General features: G+C 40.0%; 1 protein-coding gene across 1 annotated transcript in view; it reads right to left on the reverse strand.

The window, feature by feature from the left end:
* Positions 1-26783, reverse strand: part of GYPA (glycophorin A (MNS blood group)) — a 43066-nt gene extending 16283 nt beyond the window's left edge. Inside the window, exons 1-6 of the mRNA XM_073891266.1 lie at positions 26747-26783; positions 26197-26270; positions 20282-20439; positions 19247-19367; positions 16617-16749; positions 12768-12818 (exon numbers count right to left, since the gene is read on the reverse strand). Coding sequence (XP_073747367.1) covers positions 12768-12818; positions 16617-16749; positions 19247-19367; positions 20282-20439; positions 26197-26270; positions 26747-26783 — 574 coding nt within the window. The remainder of the gene's footprint in view (positions 1-12767; positions 12819-16616; positions 16750-19246; positions 19368-20281; positions 20440-26196; positions 26271-26746) is intronic.
* Between the last annotated feature and the right edge of the window lie 761 nt (positions 26784-27544).

Consider the following 27544-nt stretch of genomic DNA (forward strand, 5'->3'; position numbering starts at 1 on the left):
GACTTGTGGGCCCATGACACGTTAGGGATACAATGCGGAATAGGGGTCCAGTCTCCTGACACTCTCCTCTATGCTCTACCCACCAAATCACACGGCTTTCCCAAACAGTTGACATTTCTAACATGAAATGTTATAAGAAAGAATAACAATAAAGTGCAATGTTGGACAAATACCCTATAGTCTTGCTTAATGCGCAAACTTCCAGTAGCTGAGCTCCTGTCTCGATGTGATAAAGCCGGCTCTCACAGATGCTGGTTTGGGTTTGGTTCCCTCCTGACTTGCAGTTGATAGAAGTCTTATCTCGCAAAAGCAAACTCTTATAAGAACACACCCTACATATGAAATGCCTTAGGTAGTTTCCAAGTCAGAAAACTAACTTTTCTAAGTGCTATAGTTTTTTTGTTTTGTTTTGTTTTGGTTTTTTTTTTTGTTTTGGCATTGTGATGACCATGAAAATTGATTGATAAATTTATCTGTGGAAGTTTTACACAGCTAATGTGCGATCAGACAGGGACAAAAACTCCCATCTTCTGACTTCCAACTCAGTGTCTCTTTGGCCATACCCTCTTGTTTTATACAGAATGAATGTATAAATGGGGATCTTGCCTGTTCCAAAAAATTGTTTGGAGGACACTATTGCTGTGAAGCAGTATTTTAAAGGAAATATTCAGTTTTGCTCTTGAACCACAGGATTGACAAACTCACTCTGGGTCGAGTTTGTAATAATATAGTCAGATATCCATCCTATCTGTTGTCATTGATTTTTCTTTTTTGGAAGGGTTTTAGAAAGCCAAAATAGCCAATTACAATTTAGAAAAATTGAGCTTCCTAAAGAATGTGATGACATTTGAGCCTAGTGTTTTGAATGGCCCTCAATATTTTGTTTGAACTGTCTGGTCAAGAGCTCTTAAAGAAAGGAGCAGCCTGTTAACTGGTGCATTTCGTGAGTGAGGTGTCCAATGCAGTGACCCAGTTTCTGCTTATCTACAGAGTGGCATGCTCTGGCAGCTCCCATGCAGCCAAGTGGTCACACTTCTGCCTTCCTTAACTTGATGGAATAACAGCTCCTCATTGAGCTCCCATGCAGCCAAGTGGTCACACTTCTGCCTTCCTTAACTTGATGGAATAACAGCTCCTCATTGAGTCCTCATTGTGGACTAGGTTGACAACTTCCCTCGAGGAACCTTGAATGTGATAGCCTGATTCTGGACTGCCCAGCTGCTGGCCATCCTCATCGTCCCAAATCATTGTTGAGGCAGAGGGATAGAGAGAAAAATCAGCCTATAATCTCAGCCACTGTACTTTCTTCAGCCCAGACAGAAAGAAAGCAAGGGATATTTATCTCCCAGTGAGAAGGGAGGTCAGAGCTCCAGTCTTGGCTTTGCCACTAACTGGTTGAGGATCTGAATAGGTCACTGCACTTATCTGGGTGAAAGTTTCTTGCTTCTAAGATGAGAGTAATGGAACAGATATCCCCTGAGGAACTTCACTAGTCCAAAATCATGGACATTTATATGGCTGAAATAATAATCTTCGTATTTAACATGTTGCTTATTCACTACATTCTGGGTATCCTCTCTTGCCATCTTCAAGACAATTACCTGAGTGCATAATATTATATATTAATCATTATTTGTAGAGAAAAATAAAGATCAGAAACATTGCCTAACTTGCCTAAGGTATCCAGTTGATAAATGGCAGAGCTGGGTTTTGAATTCAGATCTAGTTGACTGCAGAATTGTCTGTGAAAGTCTACCATGATCTACACAGAATAAACAGAATGAAAGCACCAAATAAGTTGCTTCCAGACTTCAGATTCTCAACAAATTTATGCAACAACTCTCAAGCAAGCCTTCACTTATGGTAAATCAGGGCTAACTGAAAAGATACAAAAATAATAATTCATCTTGTGCATAACCTGAGATGGCAGGGGTGTACCTCTACCATAGAAGTGGAGGGTGTAGAGAATAGATGTAGCCACATTATGGAAAGACAGATGTTTCTGGTTAGTAACAACTTGTTAGCTGAAATTTCACTTTTTTGAGTCAAGTGTCTTCCAATCCAGTTACTACTGCCTACTCCAAATCCTCAGAACCAGAGAGGATTTCACATACTTCAGGTGTGCCAGCTTTATTTAAGACATTGGCATTTTGGTAGCTGAACTCCCTGCGCACATTAAGTTTGAGCCTAAAGAAGTTAGGCAGGATGAGAAAAATTCTAATTAAAAGTGAAAATTTTATCCCAAAGTTCTCACACCACCGATACTTTCTGCCACCGGTTGAACAATGACAAACAGCAATAATAGAAACTAGACCAGTATTCTCAATCCTGACTGCATATTGGAATCATCTGGGGTACCCAGGCCTGAGATTCCAGTGTGTTGCCAGCAGTGAGAGCCATTGCTCCAGACTAAATTCACACGTAGAAACTTCATTTTCCTGGGTTTTGAGATCTATTCTTGTATTTCCTAAGGTCTTATGTCACCCTTATCTAGAGCTTGAGCAAATCCAGAAAACAATTGGATATTAGCCTGAGTTGCTTGAGAAATAATAACATTCACCATTTGTCGTATTAAACGATGGCATTTCTTGTGGTTTTGTCTTAGAAAAGTCCCTCTCCCCCACATCAGATTTAACCTGATGCATTTTCCAAAGGTAAGTTCCTCAGTGTGTGAACATACTGGAATATGAACATAGTGGAATGGCTCGGATGGAAACGTGGGTAGTGGGCCAGGAGCCTCACACCCTGTGTCCACGGCCCCTGGAAGCAGCTCCAAGGAACTCCACAAGAACTTAGTTGGGAAATCCTCAGTCTAAAACTGAGTTTTCAAACTGCAAAATGAGATCCCTTGTGGAGGAGTTGGCAGACTTTCTGTAAAGGGACAAAGAATAAATGTTTTAGGCTTTGTGGGCCACATGGTTGGTTTCTGTTACAACTTTGTCATTACAGTGCAAAACCAGCCATAGACAGTATGTTAGCCAAAGCATAAGTAAATAAGTATGGCTTTGTTTCAATAATTGTTTACTGACACTAACATTTTAATTTTATGTAATATTCACATGTCACAAACTATTATTCTTCTTCTGATTTTTTAAAACACTTAAAAAGTAAAAACCATTGTTAACTTGAAGGTTGTACGAAACAAGGTGGTAGACTGGATTTGGCTCACAGGCTATGGTGTGCTGGTGCCTCTGTTAGTGTATGTAGAATCTCTGGCTATGGAACTCAATCATCACTATTTTTTAGGGAGAGCCCCTCCAACATGTAGTCAGGATAGTGAATTCCTATAGTAATCAGACTTGAAATCAATTCACTGCATCGTTACTACTGCATTAAAATATTAAATTGTATAAAATAGAAGAGAGTGCATCACATAATAAGGACAGTTATTATTTTGTGGAATTTTGTTTCATATATGTTGATGTATTTGTGTAGAGTGAGTTGCAGTGTACATTAACTACGTCTTAATCACATTTGAATGTGTCTTGAGGTTGAGATACCTTGCTATCCCTATCTGAATACCTGACCACCAGAGGGGCTGAGGGAATCAACAGCCCATGACACAAGTGAGATCCATTCAAGGCACCTGTGAGGTGTTGGCTAGTGGGCTCCACCCTAGAACAATCTTACCCAGCTTCTACAGGACCCATAAAAGCAGTTGGAGTTTCTATGTGTACTGTGCCATTAAAACGACTTTGGGGTTCTAAGAGAGAATTCTTTAAAAACATAAAGTTAGCCAACAGGATAATTACAAAGAGGCTATATACCTTCAAAACACATAAGAGGATAAAGGCAAACTGACCATAGCAGATATGTCAAAACATCAGAAATAAATCATTAAAAAAAGGAAGTATGGAATAAAGATAACAAAAGACACTAAATGTCAGTTGTGAATCCATAAATGCATATAAATGAAATTTCCACATTAAAATACAAAGACCTTTAGATGAGTCAAAATAGACAGGAATAAAAGACCCCAACAAATGTATGCTAGATCACAAGGAACACAAATAAAACAGAAGAATGCAAAATGTGTAAAGAATAAGTGCAAAGGTATATTAGACAAATTAAGATAAAAATAGGAATCAAAATTTTAAAAATAGATAAAGTAGAATTAAAGGCAAAGACATTTAAAAAGACATGGAGGATTAAGTGATATTGTTAAAGGATATATTGCACAATGATTCTTAGGTAAATATGGACCATTATATCCCCAGAACATAGCAACAAGAAATACCAAGCAAAAGAAGAAATTGACAGAATTACAGTAGCAGTGGAACAATTTTAACAGTTTTCTCCAACTGTGATAGAGTGATGAAGCAAAACAATAAACGCTGACAGGACTTGAAAAACATCTGGCTTGCAATCACAAGTGATTGATGTTTACTTTTTTGGAGTAATAAATCAGTGAGAACAAACTTTATCATGTGTTGCTGTCTTCCATACCCTCATTTCGAAGTGACATTGCTGAATTGCCTGACAAGACGCTTTTGGGATCTGCGCCCGACAGAACAGTTCAGGGAGGACGCCAAGAGGCATATTTGTGCAGTGTTTCTCCCAGCAGGATGCGATTTCACTGCCACAATTCCTCTTGCCAGTTGCCTTCAACCCATGTACTATTCTCAGGTTTTGTACTTTGGGATTACTTTATTTCATTTGATTTTTAAATATAATCGTGCCTGAGAAATAAGTGGGAATCATCAAAGGGAGATCCCAAGATAAAAAGGCTATCTAGCCCAGATTAAAAGGAACAAAAGGCTAACATCATAGTCACACAATCTGGGCTCACTAACTGCACCAGAAGGAGAAGACAGACCATCAGCCTTGACTACAGTCTCTGCATTAGAGAAAGCACGAGCAGAGCACTGAGTGACAATGTTGCAAGAGTAAGGAAGAGCCAAGCCTGGAACATCTCTCTGTAAGAGAGAAATCAGGCAATTTAATGTACTGAGTAAGTGCACAGATTCTAGAGCCAGCATGTATGCATTCAAACTAATTTCCCTAACCACTATCTGAGACCTTGGACAACGTGGCTAATCTCTCTGTACCTTTGTTTCACCTCTTGTGAAATGGGGATAATAATTGTCTTTCTCTTACAGGTTCTTGATTGAGTTAAATGAGTTAAAATATGCCTAAGTTTTGCACAAATAGAAAAGCCAATCTTAAATATGGAATTGTTAGGAACCACAAATAACCAAACTAATCTTGAAAAGGAACAGAGGTGGAAGACTTACACTTCAAAATTTCAAAACTTAGTACAAAGCAACAGTAATCAAAACAGCATGCTGCTGCTCAAAGACTCAATGGAAGAGAATTGAGAGTATGAAAGTAATCCCATACATATATCAATTGATTTTCAACAACGGTGCCAGACCATGAAATGGTGAAACAATAGTCTCGTCAACAAATTGTGCTGGGACAACTAGAATCCTAATGCAAAAGAATGAAGTTGGATTCTTATCTCACACTATCTAAAAATATCAAATCAAAACATGGACCAAAGACATAAATATAAGAGTTAAAACTATAAAACCCTTAGTTGGAAACATGGAGTAAGCCTCTATGACCTTGGATTTGCAGTCAGTGGTTTTCTTTTTTAAGATATGATGCCAACGGGGCACCTGGGTGGCTCAGTCGGTTAAGTGTCCACCTTCGGCTGGGATCGAGCCCCACATGGGACTCCCTGCTCAGCAGGAAGTCTGCTTCTCCCTCTCCCCCTGCCTGCTGCCCCCCTTGCTTGTGCTCTTTCTCTCTTCAAATAAATAAATAAAATCTTTAAAAAAAGCTATGGGGCACCTGGGTGGCTCAGATGGTTAAGCATCTGCCTTCGGCTCAGGTCATGATCCCAGGGTCCTGGGATCGAGTCCTGCATCAGGCTCCCTGCTCCTTGGGAGCCTGCTTCTCCCTCTGCCTCTCTCTCTCTGTCTCTCATGAATAAATAAGTAAAATCTTTAAAAAAAAAAAGATACGATGCCAAAATACATGTAACAAAATTTTAAAAAATAGATAAATTGGACTTCATCAAAATCAAAACCTTTCATGTATCAAAGGATGCTCTCAAGAGAGTAAAAAAAAAAAAAAAACAGTTGCAAATCATCTGTCTGCTAAGGGTCTAGTATCCAGAATACACAAAGAACTGTTATAATGTAACAAAAACACAAACAACCCAATTTAAAGATGGGCAAAGAACTCAGGTAGACATTTCTCCAAGAAGATATACAAATGGCCAACAAGCACATGAAAATATGCTTAATAACATCAGTCACTAAGGAAATGCAGATCAAAACCACAATGAGATACGACTTCACACACCTACTAGAAAATAACAAGTGTGGCTGGAGATGTGGAGAGACTGGAGCTCTCATACACTCCTGGAGGGACTGTAGAATAGTTCAGCTTCTGTGGAAAAAGTATGGCATCTCCTCAATAAGTTATATATAAAATACCATATGACCCCAAATTTCTACTCCTAGGTAAACTCAAAAGAGAATCGAAAATAGGTGTTAAAAAAAAAACTTGTACAAAAATCTTTATAACAACACTATTTACAAAAGCCAAACAAGTAGAAATGACCCAACGTTCACCAACTGATGAATGAATAGATAAAATGTGGTATATCCATGCAATGGAATAAATACAACATGGATGAAACTTGAAAACATTATGCTAAGTGAATGAAGCCAGACATAAAAGGCCATGTATTATATAATTACATTCATATGAAATATTCAGAATAGGAAAATTGATAGAGACAGAAAGCAAATTAATGGTTACCAAGGCTGGTGGGAGGGGAAATGAGAATTTAATGTATCAGGTATTTCCTTTTAGGGTTATGAAAATGTTCTGAAACTAGATAGTGGCTATGGGTGTACAACATTGTGAATATACTAAATACCGCCAAGTTGCATATGTAAAAATGGTTAAAATGGTGAAATTTGTTACATGTATGTCTCTACAATAAAAAAATTAAATATATGTACCTGACTGAGAGTAGTGCTTGGCACTAAATAAATGCTATATGAATACTGGTATTATTCTTTGGAATCTAACTGTATGCAGAACCTAGTGTATACTATACCAATCTAGAGATGGATGTGCCAAAGATGATTAAATAACTATTTATAGAACTTTGTACAATAAAAATAAAGATGACATCTTCTTTTCTAGTGCTTACATATAATAATTTGGGTTACAAAGAAACTCAACCAAAATCCCAAAGTGGAAATTATATAGGGCATAGTGTCTGACCAAATACAATAAAATGAGAAATTTATATGGGGAAAAAAGTGAAGGAAATAATAAGATTTAAGGAAATAACCAACTGCAACAAAGTAAAGTATTAAGGCAGGAGTTATTGACTAGTTTGAAATTGAGGCAAGAACACCTCTTAACCAAAGTTTAGTAATAATGGCCAAAAGTAAACTTATAAAACACACAATCTCAATTGATCATTATTAAACAAAAAATGATAATAAATAAAATGAGCAAAAGAATAGCAAAGTAAAGCTTACAGAAATTAAGGAAGGAGTCAATAAAGATAAGAGCAAAAATGACTAAGTATAAAATACCGAAATTGATTAATATGTCAAAATATTTTTTGAAGACTTAATAAAATAAACAAACCATTACAAGTTTCAACCAAGACATGTTGAGAACATAAAACACAAATATGTAATTATTAGGAATGAGAAAAGATGCATAAAATTCACAGATAGCATTTTTAATTAAAAACCATTAATTAAAATAAAACATACTTATCAAATTCAACACCCAAAGAACAAATAATCCAATCAAGAAATGGTCAGAAGACATAAACAGACATTTCTCCAAAGAAGACATCCAAATGGCCAACAGACACATGAAAACATGCTCAATGTCACTTGGCATCATGGAAATACAAATCAAAACCATAATGAGATATGACCCAGCAAATGCACTACTGGATATTTACCCCAAAGATACAAATGTAGTGATCCGAAGGGGTACGTGCACCCCGATGTTTATAGCAGCAATGTCCACAATAGCCAAACTATGGAAAGAGCCAAGATGTCCATCGACAGATGAATGGATAAAGAAGATGTGGTGTGTATAGACACACACACACACACACACACACACATATATATATAATGGAATATTATGCAGCCATCAAAAGGAATGAAATCTTGCCATTTGCAATGACATGGATGGAACTGGAGGGTATTGTGCTGAGCAAAATAAGTCAATCAGAGAAAGACATGTATCACATGACCTCACTGATATGAGGAATTCTTAATCTCAGGAAATAAACTGAGGGTTGCTGGAGTGGTGGGGGGTGGGAGGCATGGGGTGGCTGGGTGATAGACATTGGGGAGGGGATGTGCTATGATGAGTGCTGTGAATTGTGTAAGACTATTGAATCACAGACCTGTACCTCTGAAACAAATAGTGCAATATATGTTGAGAAAAAAAAAAGAAGATAGCAGGAGGGGAAGAATGAAGGGGGTGGGAAATCAGAGGGGGAGACAAACCATGAGAGACTATGGACTCTGAGAAACAAACTGAGGGTTCTAGAGGGGAGGGAGGTGGGGTGACGGGTTAGCCTGGTGATGGGTATTTAAGAGGGCACGTACTGAATGGAGCACTGGGTGTTATACGCAAACAATGAATCATGGATCACTACATCAGAAACTAATGATGTAATGTATGGTGATTAAAATAACATAATAAAATAAAAATAAAATGAAAAAAAAAACTCCATAATGAGATACCTCCTCACACCAGTCAGAATGATTAAAATTAACCACTCAGGAAACGACAGATGTTGGCAAGGATTTGGAGAAAGGGGAACTCTCTTACACTGTTGGTGGGAATGCAAGCCACTCTGGAAAACAGTACGGAAAACAGTATGGGATTTCCTCAAAAAGTTGAAAATAGATCTACCCTATGACCCAGCAATTGCACTACTGGGTATTTACCCCAAAGATACAAATGTAGTGATCCGAAGGGGCACACGCACCCCAATGTTTATAGCAGCAATGTCTACAATAGCCAAACTATGGAAACAGCCAAGATGTCCATCCACAGATGAATCAACAAAGAAGATGTAAAAAGCATCTTGGAAAAATATATATGATTGAACACCTAATGAAAAAAAGCCTGAGAAATAAATAGTCGTAAAAAAGGAACACTGTCAAAAATTTCCCTCAAGAGATACATTCAATGAGGAAATAATTAGGCAAATCAAACAAAACAACTCTTTTGGAGCCTTCAAAAAAATCAATGCCATTAAAAAAAAACTTGGGTAATTATTCTAAACTAAAATAGATGCAGCAACCAAAATCAATGAACAAATGTAGGTTAAAATTTGATTTTAAATAAAAACAGCTATAAAAGACATTCATGGGACAATTGGAAAAATGTGAATATAAAGATTACATTATGGTATTACTATTAATATTGTTAAATTTGAAATAATGTGATTACTTAGGAGAATATCCTTTTTCTTAGGAGATGAACGTGAAAATGATTACAGGTGAAGTGTCATAATGTCTGTAACTTAACGTTCAAATGACATGACAAAAGTATATGTATATTTATACACTTATAGACAGATAAAGCAAATATGGTCAATTATTCACAATTATTGAATCAAGAAAGATAATATATGAATATTTCTGCTAGTCTTCTTTGAGTTTTTCCATGTGTTTGGAATTTTTCAAAATAAAAATTTAGAGAAAAGAAATGGGATAATATAATTTACCATATTCACGTACACATGAAGAAAATATATTGTTTGCCTAATCTTGTAAAAAAATCTTTCTACTATAATTGGAAGAGATGACTCTTCTCCAAAATATTTTTAAAACTGGCATATAGTGATTAATAAATTATTTTTGAATAAAAAGGCAAAAATTCATTTACCTTTTTGATAGCAAATGCATGTGTGCCCACAAATGAATTGCAGAAAAAATTGATATATAACAAATATAGGTAAAATAATCCTAAAACAAATATTAAATGCAGCACAATATTAAAAGAATACAAGAGCCAAGGAACTGATACGAGGATGGGAAGCATAGGGCAATATCATAATATCCATTGATATAATTCATTGTTTCAACATACTGAAGAATAAAAATACAGGAAAAAACAAACTAGTAAGATGAACAGACATTCTTAAAGAAAAGCAAAAAATGTTTAAAAAATATCCCTGTTATACTTAGTGTAATAGATATTTTCTCTCTCATGATAACTGTCAGGAAATTATTATTATACCATTAAGATATGGAAGTCAACTTTCCCAAAGTTTCAACTATGATTCATAAAAGGTATTTTATAGAATTTTAGATCTTTTCTTGATCAAATCTCTTCATTTAAGGTTAGCGGGAAATTTCTTAACATGATAAGGATAATTTACTGAAAGCAACAGACATTATAATTAATGGTGTGACATTCATATTATGGACAGTCTCAAGACAAGGATGACTACTATCATGACCATTATAGAACATTAACATATATAACACTGAGAAGTTCTAATAAATGCAAAAGAATAGGAAAGGAGCAGCTATAAGTATTTATTTCAAGTGAAGAAACAGAATTTCTTTTTATAGGGAATACAATTGCCTAATTTTGAAAATTGAAGAGAATCAACTATCTTAACATCACTTACAAAGTGACATCACTTACAAAACGAACATACAGAAAGTAATAAATTCATGTTAGGCTATCAATCAACAATTTGAAAATACAAGGAAACATTTTTTTTAAAGATTTTATCTTTCATTTATTTGAGAGAGAGTGCGCATGAGAGTGCATGAGGAGTGGGAGGGACAGAGGGAGAAGTGGGGTCCCGGCTGAGCAGGGAGCCCGATGTGGGACTCGATCCCAGGACCCTGGGATCATGACCTGAGCCGAAGGTAGACGCTTAACCGGCTAAGCCACCCAGGTGCCCCAGAAACATGTTTTAATTAAGATAATAACAGAACATGTAAAATACCTCTTCAAAGAGGAAACTTATAAATTTATCTAAAGTTTCTTTCAGAATTTTTTTCAACTCTTTGGAGGTTGTAAGAGAGGACTCAGTAGAAAAACATGATGTATTCCCAATTCAGAGATTTACTATTACAAAATTTTTTATTTGCTATGAGCTAATTTACTCATTTAATTCCATCATTCATTCTATACTAACCAAATAACATGGGAATACTTTTATGTTGCATAAAGGATAACTTTCCCAAATGATTCTGAAACTCATCTGGAGGCATAAACAAAAACTTCTGGCTTCCGGTCAAGGCAAACCAGCTTGTTGCAGACCAAGCCTCCTGCCCATGGTGAGTAGAAGAGCTGAGCAAATGGAAAGCATCTGGGGAGGGCATCAGAGCTGACCAGGACAGCAGGCTCTGGAGGTGGAGGGGAGGTGCAGATGGGTGAGCTTGACGTTGGCCAGCAGCTCTCCTCTGAAGACATTTGTCTATTTGCAAGTGATGCCTGAGAGGCTGTGAAACTTGTGAGAGATTTTAATGGTCTCACAGAACTAGGGGTTCAGGGCCCACTGAAGATGAGAAGCTACAACAAACGCCTGGAATTTTAAGTTGGGGCCCCCAAAACGCTACTCCCTAGAAGTAGGGGTGAATAGAAAGAGAGCTTTCCAGAAGACTGAATGCTGGCTGCAGCTCTCAGAGGCTTGGTTGCTGAGTGGATGAAGATGTTTCTTCTCCAGGAACTGCCCACCAGAAGCCAGGGTCTCAGCCGGCTCTGCTCTGCCTGCCCTCACTCCACCCCCAGATCTGACTCGGAGGGATCCCGGCTGTATTTTGAATTATGATATTTTATTCACCATTGATTTCTTTGAATTAATCTTGAGTTTTAAAAAATATTTCATTAAAGTATTTATCTTGATGACTTAAGGTTTTGGTGCCCCCTTAAATTTGGTCCTGAGACCTCTCCTCTTACACCTTTGCTTTGGGGGGCTGGTATCATGCTCGGGAACGGAGAGAAGAATGTACAATGTTTTATGATTTGGGGCTTATGATGTTTTTAGAGTCACTTACTTTTCTGAGACAGGCCTGGGCCAGAACACTCCCTGACTCCCATGATGTGGTAGAAGTGTCTCAGTGAATAAAGCATCCTAAGATTCTATATGCTGCCACTTTTCTGATACTCTTACTGCTAGAATGTGGCAGTTGGCAGCTTGGGGCTGTGCATCATAACAGAGTTGTGCATCATAACAGATGTGTATGAGTTGTGTATCATAACAGAAACAAACCCTATAAAAATGGAAAATGGGAAAATTATTAATGATGGTTTATCTCATCTGTTCACCAACAATTCTTGCTTTTTTTTTTTCCTCTACCAGATCCCTGAAATCAGTTTCACCAGACATTGTAACCAAGTTTATTTGAGTAGTAATAACCACAATGAAATGCATCTACCAGGATCTTGGTTTTCCTGTTAATATTTGTCAGCATTGCTTCATGATAGAGCCTTCTTAGAAAGCAGAGATTTGTTCAGTTTGCTTTTACATTTTTTTAACTTTTCCTAATTACATCTTACTGATTCTCCTTGCAGAAAATTTAAAAAGCATCAAAAAACAAGAAAAAAAGTCACCTACAATGCCAACACCTGGAGATAACCCTGGGATGTTTCTTCTCAGGACTGTTGCTTTAGTTTCCATCTAGGTCGTGTATCACAGAAGACCACACAGACAGGTACTTTATTAAATATGCAGAAATGACGACAATGGCTGGAAATCTATTACCCATCTGCTTTTGTTGGTAACTTACTTGGTAATTCATGAGCTGTGGTTTCAGAGACATTTTGAGTAGAAATATAACCTATAAAGACAAGTTAGGGAAATCACTTAAAATGTGCCTCCTAAATTGGTTCATAGGTGTATTCAATAATCCTCTAGAAACCAAAGTAAAAAAAATTCATCAAAAGAATGTTAAGTCTGGCTTCCCAATTTAAAATTAATATGTCAGGTTTTTTTAGATTTATTTTTTGATAAATAAATAAGCCAAAACCAAGAGTTGGACACCTAACGAACTATGCCACACAGGCACCCCGAATGTGTGTCAGTTTTCAAGTACCATCTCTCCTTCCCCCTCTCTTGGGGATCCTTCCCCAGGCATTCATAGCGGGTGTCCATTTCTTCCTAAAAACCCAATTTCACTCCAAGCTAATGAGATTCATAAGTTCGGGAACTACACTACAGGTCATCTCAGGCTGAGCTTTGAGACGTCACTGAAGTTTAGAGATGGAAGGGATTTTAGGTACTATTTATTCCGTGTTTTATTCGATAGACACAAGGAAACGGAGGATGGATAGAGTCTCCACAGTTAAATTAGTCTGCAGCAAAATTTGGGTCATTTGTCATTTCTGCAGCTACTATTTATTGAGTGCTTACTTTGCCCCTCGCAATGTGTGGGATGCGGAAGTAAAGACGCAGGTTTTACTTTGAAGAAATTGAAGTGGTCCCTGAAACCCAGCTCGGAACGCTTTCCTTTAACTTCTACATGGGCGGAAAGCCTCTCTGGGATCACCGAAGAAGAAGGAGATGCCTTGTTTCTTCACTTAGTCATTCTAAGCATGTGCTTTTCAAACTGATATACCTACAGATGTATGTAGTAAGATGCTCAGGGTATCAGGGTTTATCTACACGGAGCTCTCATTTTGTCTCAACAACCGAAAACAAATATTCCTTCTTTTCTTCTCCCACCTCCCTCCCTTTACTTGCTTCCTTGTTGATTCAACCAATATCCTACTACATGTGAAGAGCTATGCTCGATTCTGGAGATACACTAAGGAATAAAACAGCCATAATACCTGAGCCTTTGGTTCTTCCAATGAAATCGGTATATTGTGGCCTAGAATACAAATTTTGCATAAATTTTAAAGTAAAATCAGGAGATTTTAAGAGGGTCGTGGTTTATGACATCATTTGCTGGTCGGAGTGTTGCAATACTCTATTCTCAAATTCCTTCTTAGCATCCGAATCAGATTTTCAAAGAAAAGCTTTGAACACACTAAGTTTTCTTCTGTGTCAGAGCTTCTGCCCTTGCTCTTCCCCCTACCTTCAATGCCTTGCCCCAAGATTTCTCAAGCTGGCTTTTTTTCGTGGTTCACTTCTCGGCATAAATGTTACTTACTCAGAGAGAAATTTCCTGCTACTCTTTTGTAAATCAGCCCGCTGCATTATGTTCATCACCTTTCCTGGTTTAATTTTCTTTGTGTTATTTGCCACTGTTCTTTCGTTAGTAGTTTACTTATTCGGTTTAATGTTGGTGTTCCCTCCCACTGTCTGCCCCCACCCACCCCGAGTGGATCCTCCCCAGGAGCTCACTGATCTTACTGCTGTGGCCTCAGTGTCCAGCCCCTGGCACGTAAGTGCCGAAAGACCACATGAATTCCGGGGCCAGGAATCAGATAATTTCAAGAGAACCTACTCTCTATTTAGAGGATGACATCTGATAAATTTAGAATTAGAAATACTGGTTTTACCCTTAAGATTTCTAGGGAAAGAAAAATAATCTTTCTTTTCTCCCTAGCCAAAGATGTTTAACCAGCCTTACACTTTCCAGATTTCTCCACTTCACCTGCTGATGGGTGGCGGGGGGGGGGGCAGGATCCTGCTCAGACACCTTTCCATTATTCTGTAAAGTAGTCATGTCCACAGAATTTCTTCAGAGGGTTTCAGAAAAGGTCAAGATGGTAGCAGCATTGGCACTGAGGGCCCAGGGGGCCTTTGGAGTCACGTGGCCTTGATCTCTCATGAAGTTTTCATTGAAGGCCTTAGTACACTATTGCTTGAGCAGGTGTAGATACAAAGAATTTATTTCTTTTCCAGGAACCTTTTCCAAATATCCCACACCACCCCCACCGCAAAAAAAAAAAAAAAAAAAAGGGTGATGCGTCTAGTTGGATTGAGTAGGCCCCCTTCCGCCTCTGAACAACACAAAGAATACCTTTTCTCCCTTCTGTGTAATAACTGTAGAAGTACTGGAATATATTTAAATGTTATACCACATCCCCTCTGCTTGTTTTCTCTTCTTCAAGCTGTCTTTATACTTTGCTACTTGAAAAAAATTAGAGCAATTCTGTTAGTGTTCTGTTTTCCTGTAATTTTCCCGTATTCCGACTTCTCAGAAATCATCATCACATACCCAGGTTTGCTCCCTAGTCAATAATTACTATCGTAGCTAAATTATTTATTAATTTGCTACTCCTTTGTTTAGTCCTTACTTCATTCCTGGGAGGCAGGCGCCAACATTGTAGACATTTTAAAGATGAAGACACCGAGGCAAAGAGGGGATACGTTGCCTTGATACCCCCCAGCCTTTCTGATGTGCAAGCAGGTTTGAGCCCAGTTCTGTTTCTCATGCCTGCGTTTTAGCCATTACACGATCTTATCCCCTAATATGTGTTATAAAGTGCTGGATCCCTTCCCTCTCTCCTACAGAGTGCCCAGTAGATCCTTGATCTGTGCTCCAATTTGAGTCCGAGTAATGTCTGGGGGTTAAATACATTTCAGGTAACTGCCTGCTTCTTTTTCTGTGCTGGGCACTAGTATTTCTAACACATAAACACTGCACCTGAGAAGACATTAACCATACCACTCTCAGGAAGAGGCCAAAAATATTGCTAATTTAATACAGCTTAATAATACTCCATCTTATGATCTAAGGGTCATGAGATCGAGCCCTGCATTGGGCTCAGCGCTGAGCATGGAGCATGCTTGGGATTCTCTCTCCCTCTCCCCCTGCCCCTCCCTGCTCTCTCTCTCTCTCAAAATAAAAAAATTAAAAAAAAACAAAAGGGACGCCTGTGTGGATCAGTCAGTTATGCACCTGCCTTCCACCCAGATCATGATCCCAGGGTCCTGGGATCGAGCCCCGTGTTAGGCTCCCTGCTCAGGGGGGGGTCCTGCTTCTCCCTCTCCTCCCCTCTCGTTCTCTCTCTCACTATTTCTGTCTTTGAAATAAATAAATAAAATCTTTAAAAATCATAAAATAAATAAAAATAAATAATACTCCATGTTATTTCTTTATCTTAATGAATTGATTTTGACATTTTCATTTCTCTACAAACCACATAGTACCTAAGCCAGATTTTCTTCTTCCTCCATCGTACCTCAGTAACAGACCACAGAGAGGGAAACAACTCCTCCATGAATTCAGAGTTCATGCTGTAGCTTATACTCTATTGGCGGCAGAAGGAGGAAATTAGAATTTTTTCAGAAAGCTTTTTTGAAAACTGAGGACCGAATATCCACCTTCATTAGTGGTTCTTTAATTTAGAAGTTAAACACAAAGAAGGCAACAAATTTATTCACATGGAGATATTTCTTATAGTATTTGATACAATTCTTTTCACTGTAGCTAGACTTAGAACTGAAGCATGCTTCTCATACTGGAAAATTGTGATCCCGCCACAACTACCGAGCACCTGAGCACCTTAATCCAATTCCTTCTGCCTTGCCAGCTCAGTTCCAATAAAAATCCACCCACCATCTGAGATACTATTCATTCATTTATTCGTTTAAGTAAGATAGAACTTAGAGCAGGCAGTTTATATTTTAATCTATGAAATTTAATATCCAATATAACAGCATCATGCTAAAAAAATCCACTTACCTGAGAGTAGTAATATAATTACTATTTTTTCGTACATCCTGAGATCATGAGCTGGCTCTCGATAGTCAGTGCTGGGAAACCACCAAAGACGGACTGGTGTGGCGGACCGTGGCTCCCGCCCGGGTGCTGTTATCTTTCAGACACACTTTTTGAGGCACCAGTTGATAGGCCTGGGAGGCATTTTAAATTATGCAAATTTGTCAAACATCTGTCAGTAAAGATGCATGGATAGCTGCTCAACTGGCATTATTAGAGTGTTAAGTAAAATCTTCACTGCAGGGAACTGGCTGCTACATGTTAAATTTACTTGGCATAAATTAAGTGGGCATTGCAAGGCAGTGATGGTCTTCAGGAGCTGCCTAATTGGGCCTTGAAGGCCTGAGATGGGGGCCCTGAGCCAGTCTGGGGTTGCTCTTAGGGAGCTAGAGACCTTCTCAGGTTTCATGTAGAGATCCTTGCGGGCCCGGATGAAAGTGACTTCTTACATGTGAACTGAATGTATTGGAGCACTTACATTGCCATTGAGTGCTCTGAGGTTTTGAAAGAACTCTCACACTCATGACAAGTCACACAGTGATCTGAGAATACATGAGATACAAGAAAATTTCAGTTCAAACCAGAGTTTCAATGCAACAGCTAGAGCCCACATGGCGGCAGTCAGGGTGTCGTTCCTCTCCAAAACATGCCTCGCCTAAGCAAGCACAAGTGTGTGCCAGGACAATCATGCAAACGCGCAAAAACAAAAGCAGATGACCCCAAAACCTTGTTGTAAAGCAGGTTAAAGTGAGGGGTATGGCCATCTGAGGAAGGTCCATTTTAAAGGGAGGCAGAAAACGAAACAATAAGAATTAGATCTGAAACAGCTCAAAAGAAGGCGGTTTGGGTATTCTACTTAAATCTTCCTGTTAGAGCCGTGAGTATCTTTCCTGCTTGCCCCAGAAAATCGACTTGCTAAGTCAGGAATTTGTCAAATAAATTATATGTAAATTTTTACCCAAAATGTGGTTTAAAAAGCTATTTATGAAACTAATGGTTTGCACCTTCAGGGAATGGAGCCACAGAGAGAAAAAAAAATCTTTTACTGGGGAAAAGATGGAGATAAAGGTCAGCTAACATCCCAGACAGGGGGTTCTGAGGGACAGAGCGGGCACTGAGATGTAAGCTTGAAGGGGGACTAAGAGGGACACAGAGGGGGACTCTGAGGGACAGCGCAAGAACGATAAAGCCTCAGAATCCTAGAGCCCCTCTGAAGGTCCTACCAATTCATGCAAAGCAGTTATAGCAAAATTTACACATAGTTAAATGTAATCAATATTTAGGAAACCAACAGCTCGCTTAAATTTAGTATTTGCTATGGCTGGGTATCAGGTTGGGTTGCAGAAATTGTTTTTAGCAGACAGTCGAGTAAAGGAGATTTATTTTGGATATTAATATGAGCAATAAGATTATTCCACATGATTTCATATTTCTAAGGTGAGAACAATTAGCATGAGCCTTAAAAATGCAATTTCCCTTTGAAAATAAGTAAATAGTCACTATCCTCACACTGGATTACTAGGCAGCTATTAAAATGACATTTTCAAAAAATCAAATCAAATCATGTTTTCAAAAACAGTACATATGGAGACTCAAGATAAAAATGGAAAATGGCAAGATCCAAAACTGTATATACAAGAATAAAATCCTGTTTTTTTTTTTTTTCTTCTGTGTTTGTTACCTCTGCCTGGAACATACTTACTCTCTTCTTACATGATCGACTTCTATTCTGCTTAAGATCTCAATTTAAGAGTACTTCCTCCAGGAAGCCTTCCCTGACTTCCTAAGTCTTCATCAGGGGTTCCTGTTCTGTACTTGTACCCCGTTCTCCTCTTATCAGAGGGCTTACCCTATTGCACTGCACATCACATCTTTGTGTCCTCGCTGGCCTACGAGTTCTAAGTGTGCATGCCCTGCCTGTGGCCATCTTCCCACTGAGTGCTTGGGGCACAACTGACAATAAATATTTGTCAAATCAATGAACGACAAATGAATATTGCACTGCAGAGGAAAGCAATTTCTTTTAGGCGATGTTGGGGAGTAGAGGTGGGTCTAGCTATCTATCCACCCGTCTCCTATGTCACATCGTAGCTTCAGGTTACTTAACCTGCTGCATGGAAGTCTCTCGCTAAGGCAGAAGGAGAAAAGGAAAATCAGTCTAAAATCTATACCATCTTCAGCCTGGATTGACTGGCCCCTGAGAACACTCTTCTTAATGTGACCTCCTGCTTTCCTGGCGAACCACTTCATTAGCCACTCTTGGAACTCCTGCAACACTTAAGCTAGTTCATTTGTTTTCCTGCATGATTATTTCGTTGTATTGGTAAGTCTTGTCTCCCTTGTTCTACCTCCAGCATCTGGCAGAATACCCTACCGACGCTGAGGGGCAGTCAGTAAATTGTCGTCAGTGTTGGCCACCAGACCACATAGGCAACTGCCACAGCAAAGAACATCAGGCCACAGGAAAGAAATGGATGCTTTGCTCTTGGTCACTGGCAAGGGCTAGTTAGCTCTTACTAAGGTGGGGAGCGGGAATTGACCTTGGGTCAAGTATGGCTCTGTAGTTTCCTTCAGGCAAGACATGTTGACCCTACCTGGCCTGATGAAAGACAGGCAAAACCTGTAGGGTTCTCAGCGTAGAAACTGGAGGTGAGCCCCGGCATTACACACAGGGTGCGTGGAAGTAGAACTGCACAGTGACCTCTAGTGGCACGTCTGCATAATGGAAGGAAAAATGTGAGCCCTGAAAACACAGCAGAAAAAAATGTACATCAGATTTCACTTCTCCCTTCCACGCATTTCCGCCAACTTCTTTATATTCTTACTGAAACACATATTCCAGATCACCATAAAACCCCACCTGTGAGATGCATCGTGCACATGTGTCAGACAAATTTATATACCTTTTGAGAATTTTGGGTCTATGCCTGAAGTAAAACAAGTACTTTTGAGACGTTTCATCAAACATAGAAACCTTATCTCAATTTTGTGGTCTTTGGGCTATTTTTTCTTGATTGTCACTAGTCCAGAAGAAGGATGAATTACAATGTGGCAGAGGAGGAAAGTCTATTTGGATCTACCAACCTAGTTCCAACTTGTTTCCCCATGGGGAGGAAGTGTCCCTTTTTGCCAATTACTAATGTCCCAACTGTTTCAAGACCAGACTATGCCTCAAGATGGTTGCATGTTAGTCTGATCCACCTGTGGAGAAGTCTACTGTGGGTGCTTTGCGCGGAGAACCGAAGAGGAGGGGAGACGTGGGGAAGTTGATACAGTGGCTTCGCCCTAGGAAGCCGCAGCTTGCTTTGCCTTGACCTTCTTTTGTTATCTTAGCATTTCAAAATTAAAATAAACACAAATATGACAAATCTGGTGCTCAAAATAACCCTATTAGAGAGGCAGAACAGATACAGGTTTCCCCTGCTAACCAAAAGTAGAACTTTCTCGTGCAACTTTTCATAGGCCAAATGGCATAAAGCAAAGAAGTGGTTACTGTTAATTTATATAGAAACATATCCGAGCGTTTCCAGAACCCTTCCAAAAACCCTCTCTTCGGCTTTTCTAATACCTTAGGACACATCTTACTAAAGGAGGCACAAAATAAATGGAGATAAAGCACAGGTGCTCACAGACAAGCTCGAGGCTGTGAAGGCTTGACGCTGAGATGCTGAGTGTAGTTCCCGAGGAAGGAGCTTGGGGACGCTCTCGCAGCTCCGGTTTGTGCAGCCGTCACAGCTGTCAGCCGCCAAACACACTGAACGCTATTTTCACTTCTCGTCCTTTTTTCCTAAAAGCGAAAATCCTCTTCGGATTTCTTTTGATTACTGGAAACAGGTTTTAATGTAGGTCCTTCGTTAAAGCAGAGTGGTGCAACACGAACTTTCAAAAAGCGAGGGATACCTGTGTTATCCTTATTTTATACATGAGAAAATGGAGGGGTCGATAAGAGATCGCAAATGTATCCCTTAATTTGATTGGGCTCCAAGTATCTTTTTTTTTTTTTTTAAGATTCTATTTATTTATTTGACAGAGAGAGACACAGCGAGAGAGGGAACACAAGTAGGGGGAATAGAAGAGGCAGAGGCAGTCTTCCCGCGGAGCAGAGAGCCCCATGCGGGGCTTGATCCCAGGACCCTGGGACCATGACCTGAGCCGAAGGCCGACGCTTAATAACTGAGCCACCCAGGTGCCCCTCTAAGTGTCTTTTTAAGCATGTTGATCTAGTTGCCAATATCTAGAAGAAGGTGTATTTTAATTAAAAATCAGGAAATGATTTACTTATATTTTTAATATTTTAATAAAAATGAGGTATGTATTGTCCATATCAGGCATTTATTAGGAGGGGATTTAATTAAAAGTTTGGCCCCTCTTAAAGGTCAGGAGGATTCGGCAAGAGTGAGCTTTGCATTCCCACATAGCCAGGATCCCCTGGAGCTGAGGGAGGATTGGCTGTCCTTGGGTCAGGTAGCCTTTCTGGAGTTAGCCAAGTCCTGCACCTGATGCTTGCAGCAGTCAGCTCAGACTGCGTTATAATCGGGAGGAACCTCAAAGCCTCAGTGTCTTCAACAGCACTGGTTCCTTTCCTGCTCACGTTACATTTTGTCTGTGGAAAGGCTAGGGCTTCTAGGATCCAGACTGAGGGAGCAGCCCCCATTTAGAATCTGCTGTTCTTGTTGCAGGTGAAAGAGAAAAATGGCCCAACAGGGCAATGGCTTTTAACGCTTCTGCTCAGACACGGGACATGCCATTTTTGCTCACAGTTTATTGGCCAAAGCAAATTACAAGTCAAGCTGACATCAGTGGGGCGAGGAAGTATACTTCCTCCAAAGGGAAGTCCTGCAAGTCATACGATAATGGTGAGGCTATATAACTCACTTTCAGGAAGAGCAGTGGATAATAGAGAGCAATGATATAATCGACTGCATCCATTTATACTCTCTGCCCAGCTCCGTTCTGCATTTGAATTTGTAAATCCAATTTAGATAGTGGGAGACCTGCTTGAGGCCTTTTAGGGCTGAGATTTAACCCAGGTCCCCATTTCCTTTCTTTACAATCATACAGTGAGGTGCTGCATGTTGGGGGCGTGCTGAGTAAACGCGCAAGAAGTCAGAAATTCACATGCCAACATGAAGAGTCATCAGTGAAAGAGTGCTCCAGGTTGACTCGAATTCCACTGTGCTATCCTACTGGACTCAGGTATCAGGCATGACCTTTCCATGAAAGCTCAAATGTCCAGTTTGTTCTGCACCCTTTTGATCATTCAACAAATGATTAGAGAATACCCACCAGGCATTGTATCGAGTGCCAGAGATCCAACCTTTAGTAACTCATGTTCCTCTTCAGGAACTTGCAGCTTAACGTGGGGGACAAACAAGTAAGAAGGCAATTGCATTCTGGAGTGCCAGAGTTATATAATTGTAGGCAAAGGGCACCATGGGAGCACAAAGAGAGGCTCCAAACTCAAAATGAAGGTTTTCGATGGGCAAACATCCAGTTATAGAATAAGTAAGTCACAGAGATGAAAAGTACAACATAGGAAATAGAGTCAATAATACTGTAATGACAGGGGCGCCTGGGTGGCTCAGTCTAAGTATCCGACTCTTGATTTCAACTCAGGTCATGATCTCAGGGTTGTGGGATCAAGCCCTGAGTCGGGCTCAGTGCTCAGCAGGGAGTTGGCTTGTCCCTCTGCCCCTCCCCGAACACGTGCACTCTCTCTCTCTCTCTCCCTCTCTCTCTCAAATAAATAAATAAGACCTAAAAAATGTATTGTATTAACGTATGGTGACAGATGGTGACTATACTTATTATGGTGAGCACTGGGTAATGTATAGAGTTGTCAAATCAATATGTTGTGCACCTGAAACTAATAGAGCATTGTATGTAAATTATACTTCAATAATAAATTATTTTAAACTGGAGGCTCCTAACTCAAACATCAGGTTCTGAAAAGACTTTCCAGAGCAAGCAAATAGACAAAGAGGATGAATAACCAGGTCAAGGGAGAAGAAAGCACATTTTAGGCAAAGAAAACAGCATAAATAAGGGTCTGGAATTGACAGCACTGCGGTGGTTTGCAAAACTGAAATTCTAAGGACACACACACAAATGTTCACATTTGCGCTTTTCAATGTCTAGGATGTCAATTCACTCTGCCCTTTACCTTTGGGTACATGAATTTGGCCCTCATTCTCTACATAAAGAAATACTGGGGGAAGTGCATCAACAAAAGATGAAAGACAAATATATAGTAATTCCTTATTTTTTTATTGAGATGTAGCATACACAAATTTTAAGTGTGCAATTGGATAGATCAGTTATATATACACACACATACATACATACACATGTATGTGTATGTGAAACCACCTCTCAGATGAGGATATAGAACACTCCCAGTGATTTCTCTCTTTCTCCTTCCCAGTCTCTATCCTGCTGCCCTGAGGTAGACACTACTCTGACTTCTAACACCATTGATGGGTTTTGTCAATTCTTGAACTTCATATAAATCAAACGACATATTTTGAACGCTCTCCTGTCTGGATTTTTCCCTGCTTAGCATAAAGTCCAAGAGATTCAGTCAGGTTGCTGAGGAGACCTTTCTTTTCTATCACTGTGATTATCCAACTGACTCCTCACCCCTTATGGAAAAGATCACCTATTCCCAATTTATCGTTCCTTCATTGAGGGTAATGTATGCTTTTGTCTTCCGGCTGCTTTGAAGATTTTCCCTTTGTCTTAGATTTTTAGGACTGTGGTTATGATATGTCTGCGTGTAATTGGGGCAAGGGGAATCTGAGCTTCTTAAATTTGTGAATTGATATTTTTAACAGTTTTGGAACATCTCGACCATTATCCCTTCAAATATTTTCTTGTTTGTTTGTTTATTTGTTTGTTTGTTTTATTACGTTAATCACCATACACTACATCATTAGTTTTTGATGTAGTGTTCCATGATTCATTGTTTGTGTATCCATTCAAATATTGTCTCTCACTTTCCCCTCTGGCATTTTGGATACATATACATTAGATTTTTTAACTATTACTCATTTTACATATTTTTTCCTTTGCTTTTTTTCTTACTGTGCTTTAGTTTGGATATTATCTGATGAACTTTAATAATCCTGTCATCTGCTATGTCTAGCCTGCTGTTAAGTCTATATCATGAGAGGTGCCTGGGTGGCTCAGTCAGTTAAGCATCTGACTCTTGATTTTGGCTCAGGTCATGGTCTCAGGCTTGTGAGATCGAGCCCCAAGACCAGCTCCACGCTCAGCAGGAAGTCTGCTTGGGATTCTCTCTCCCGCCCCCTCTGCCCTTCTCCCCACTTGTGGCTTCTCTCCCTCTCTCTAAAATGAATAAATAAGATCTTTTAAAAAATAACCTATATCATGAGTTCTTTGATTCTGATATTGCATTTTTAATTCAGAATGTGCATTTGATTCTTTTTATAGGCCCCAATTCACAGTTAAAATTCTACCTGTTTCATTTATTCTATGCACCTTTTACTTTGATTTCTTGAACATAACTACTCATAGTTATTCTAATGTTCTTGTCTGCTGACTCTAAAATTGGGACAGCGGTAGTTCAGCTCTTATCTTAGTTATTAATTATTACGGCAAAACACGTGTAACATAAAATTTATCATTTTAACAATTTTTTTAAGATTTTTTTAAAAGATTTTATTTATTTGACAGAGAGAGCACAAGCAGAGGGAGAGGGAGGGAGAAGCAGGCTCCCTGCTGAGCAAGGAGCCCGATGTGGGACTCGATCCCAGGACCCTGGGATCATGACCTGGGCCGAAGGCAGCCGCTTAACCGACTGAGCCACTCAGGTGTCCCTCATTTTAACAATTTTTAAGCTTACATTTGAACTTAAGTGCATTCACTTTGTTGTACGGCCATCAGCTTTTGCTTTTAAAAATAATGATTTTGGGGTACATTTTCCTACCTCTTTGCATGCCTAATACATTTTTGTTTTTTCTGTAGGACATTGACCTTAGCTTTCTAGCTTCCCATCCATACAGGTTTAATGAAGATGTCCTGAGGAAGAGATTCACTATGGTTTGTTGGAGGCTCTGCCCTCTGGCAGGAGTTTGTTCTGTTTTTCCAGTTTAGTTCCCAGACTACTGTGCCATTCTGGAATTCAGCAAGTGTCCTACGGGAGAAACAGGCTTTGAGGTGGGGCTCCTCTAGTTCCCAATCTGTTATGCCAGCCCTGATTAACCACCAAAGGGTCTGACAGTTTTCCCCCTTATAGTGTCTTTCTGCTTTCAACCTACTAATGTTCCCCTGGAAGAAATCAACAGATAGGCGAATTCCCCCAGGGAAAGAAAAGATTCCCTCTCTGTGACTGTGTAACTCCCTGTTACCTCTCATATCTGCAGAGGATTATGATGCCAACAGCAGAATGTTCCTGATGCTGTTCTCACCTTTTTCCCCAGTGCGCCGAATTTGGAGGAGTAGTTGGATCACGTGTTTCAAATGTCAATGAGCAAATAGCCAAGAGTCATTTTTAGTGCTAGACTTCCAATGTTTTCAAAACTTAAAAACTGGGGCGCCTGGGTGGCTCAGTCGTTAAGCGTCTGCCTCCGGCTCAGGTCATGATCCCGGGGTCCTGGGATTGAGCCCCGCATCGGGCTCCCTGCTCGGCGGGAAGCCTGCTTCTCCCTCTCCCACTCCCCCTGCTTGTGTTCCCTCTCTCCTGTCTCTCTCTCTGTCAAATAAATAAATTAAAAAAATATTTAAAACTTAAAAACTAACCCAAAGAAACTGGTAGTATTTTATAAAAGTCTGGGATTATTCATCCCCAGATCCCTTGTATTTTGTCTTTCTTGGCTGCACTCTTGGAGTCAGAGGACAGAAACTATGGGTCTTGCTGTAGTAATAAATATAAGTGAGGTTCTATAGGCCCTCAGAGCCAGCCAAACCCAAAAAAGTGCATTTATTTTCAGGTTATAAAACCATAGGATACCTATTACACTGTTAATCTGTTGGCTTTGTCTGACAAATCCATGACATTAATGAAAAGCTATTGAATACTCACCAAGGATCAGGCATTGTCCTAATTACTTCTTGTGAGTAATATATTAATCCTCATCATGAGTCTATGAATTAACTACCATTCCCCTAGCATGTGGTAGAGTCAGGTTTCGAATCCAAGCAGTCTGTCACCAAGGCCCAAGTTTATATTCTGTAAACTGTATTCCCTCCTGTTATACTAGACCATACAATGAAAGGTCAGTTAGCATGGTCTGGAAGGACAGGGACAGATCAAATACTAAAATTAGGACATTGTTCCCTAGTTACATGCAGGGGGAGGTAAAGACGCTTTAAATAGAGACTTCTCTGTGCCCTGAGACAGGTGCATACTGTTCGGAGGAGTGAACCTGGCTCATTATGGCTGGGGAACAGAGAGTGAGAGGTGAGAATGGCAAGAGATATGGCTGGAGACTGTGGTCAGGGAGACCTGGGGTTAGGGTTTGGAGTTTCATAGCATGGACAATTGGTAAGCCCTGGCAGGCTGTGCAGCGGCTCAGGGTCGTACTGTCCCCGGATGGAGAACAGCTGCTAGGGAGCTAACTCTGCTGACAAGAAGAGTAAGAAGGCCTTTAGCAGAAACTGAAGAACAGAAAAGCCAGGTGTTTGAATAAGGGAGCTATTGAGGAGTTAGTTGAACGAACTATTCAACTGTTTAGAACTCAATATTGAACGGTCTTGTGTTTAACTGGATAAGGGGAATGAGAGGCAGGCCACACATTGCTTCTGAACTCTCCAGCATGCATGGCTGGGTAAAGTGTGGTCCCGCTTACAGAGATAGGGGATTCTGCAGGCAAACCAGGTTTGTGAAGGATGATCATGAGTTTCATTTGGATATGTGGAGTGTGTGGTTTCTCTAGAAGATCCCAGGGGAGAGGTCAAGCAGGAAATGGACGGTTCAGTTTGGCACTCAGAAGAGGAATCTGGACTGAGACAGGGGTGCGGAGTTGTCAGCCTATACACGGAGAGAAGGGAGCTAATACCGGACAGGAGACAAGGGGAAGTTTGTATTGTCTTTAGGCTGAGAGGACAGGTCCCAGAATGTCGCTAAGCCTTACCCTCGGGAACTGGAGACGTGGAGGTGGCCCATGCCATACCGTCTCAAGTAAGTTCCAGTTTTCTGTAACATCCAGCTGAAACCTTACAAAAGACTTTTTTTTTTTTTTTTTTTGCCCAGAATTCACTCCTTTCCTCAGGGTACCTTTCTGCCCTTCAGAAGTGGGCCCACAGAGGACATATATTTTATTATGTGACTATTAATTCTGACCATAGCTGATTAGCTCACATATGGACACCTGATCTGACCATCCGAGTCCCCTCCGGAGAATATTTTATTGAGAAACACAGAAGAGTGGAAGTTAGAGGTTAAGCTCTATTAATGACGGCATGCTCAGGTGAACATCAACAAAAACATCCTGAGTTCCGTGGAACAGCCGGTCCTCCCACCCTCTCTGATGCCTGGAGTCTGTGAGGTAGCCCAGGGTCCTTGCGATCAATTTGCTCATCCTAGGAAGCTATTTTGAAGTGGGTTTGGAATACCTGTAACCAAGAGAATCTTAATGAGGACAAGTCTTCGTGTGACTCATTAAAGGAATCATTACCAGAATGAGGCAAAGCTGAGGCTGAGCTGAACTGGCCAGGGACCAAGGGCGGGAGCTTCACCAGTGCCCACAACGGGAGCGAAGACTGCGGTGACCGAGCTCCCTCGAGTCACCGCAGATCACCTGGCTTCCGATGACTGGAGGGCCCTTGTGTGCATGGCTAATCATGTGGGATGTGGAGCACCATCCATATATGCCCCTTAGTCCTGCCTTGACACTCCCGTAAGTGAGATGGGAGCCTGCATTGTCTCTTCC

Source organism: Callorhinus ursinus, unplaced genomic scaffold (genome assembly GCF_003265705.2).
Source record: "Callorhinus ursinus isolate GAN/ISIS: 27379988/994484 unplaced genomic scaffold, GSC_fseal_2.0 scaffold4, whole genome shotgun sequence".
Taxonomy (NCBI): domain Eukaryota; kingdom Metazoa; phylum Chordata; class Mammalia; order Carnivora; family Otariidae; genus Callorhinus; species Callorhinus ursinus.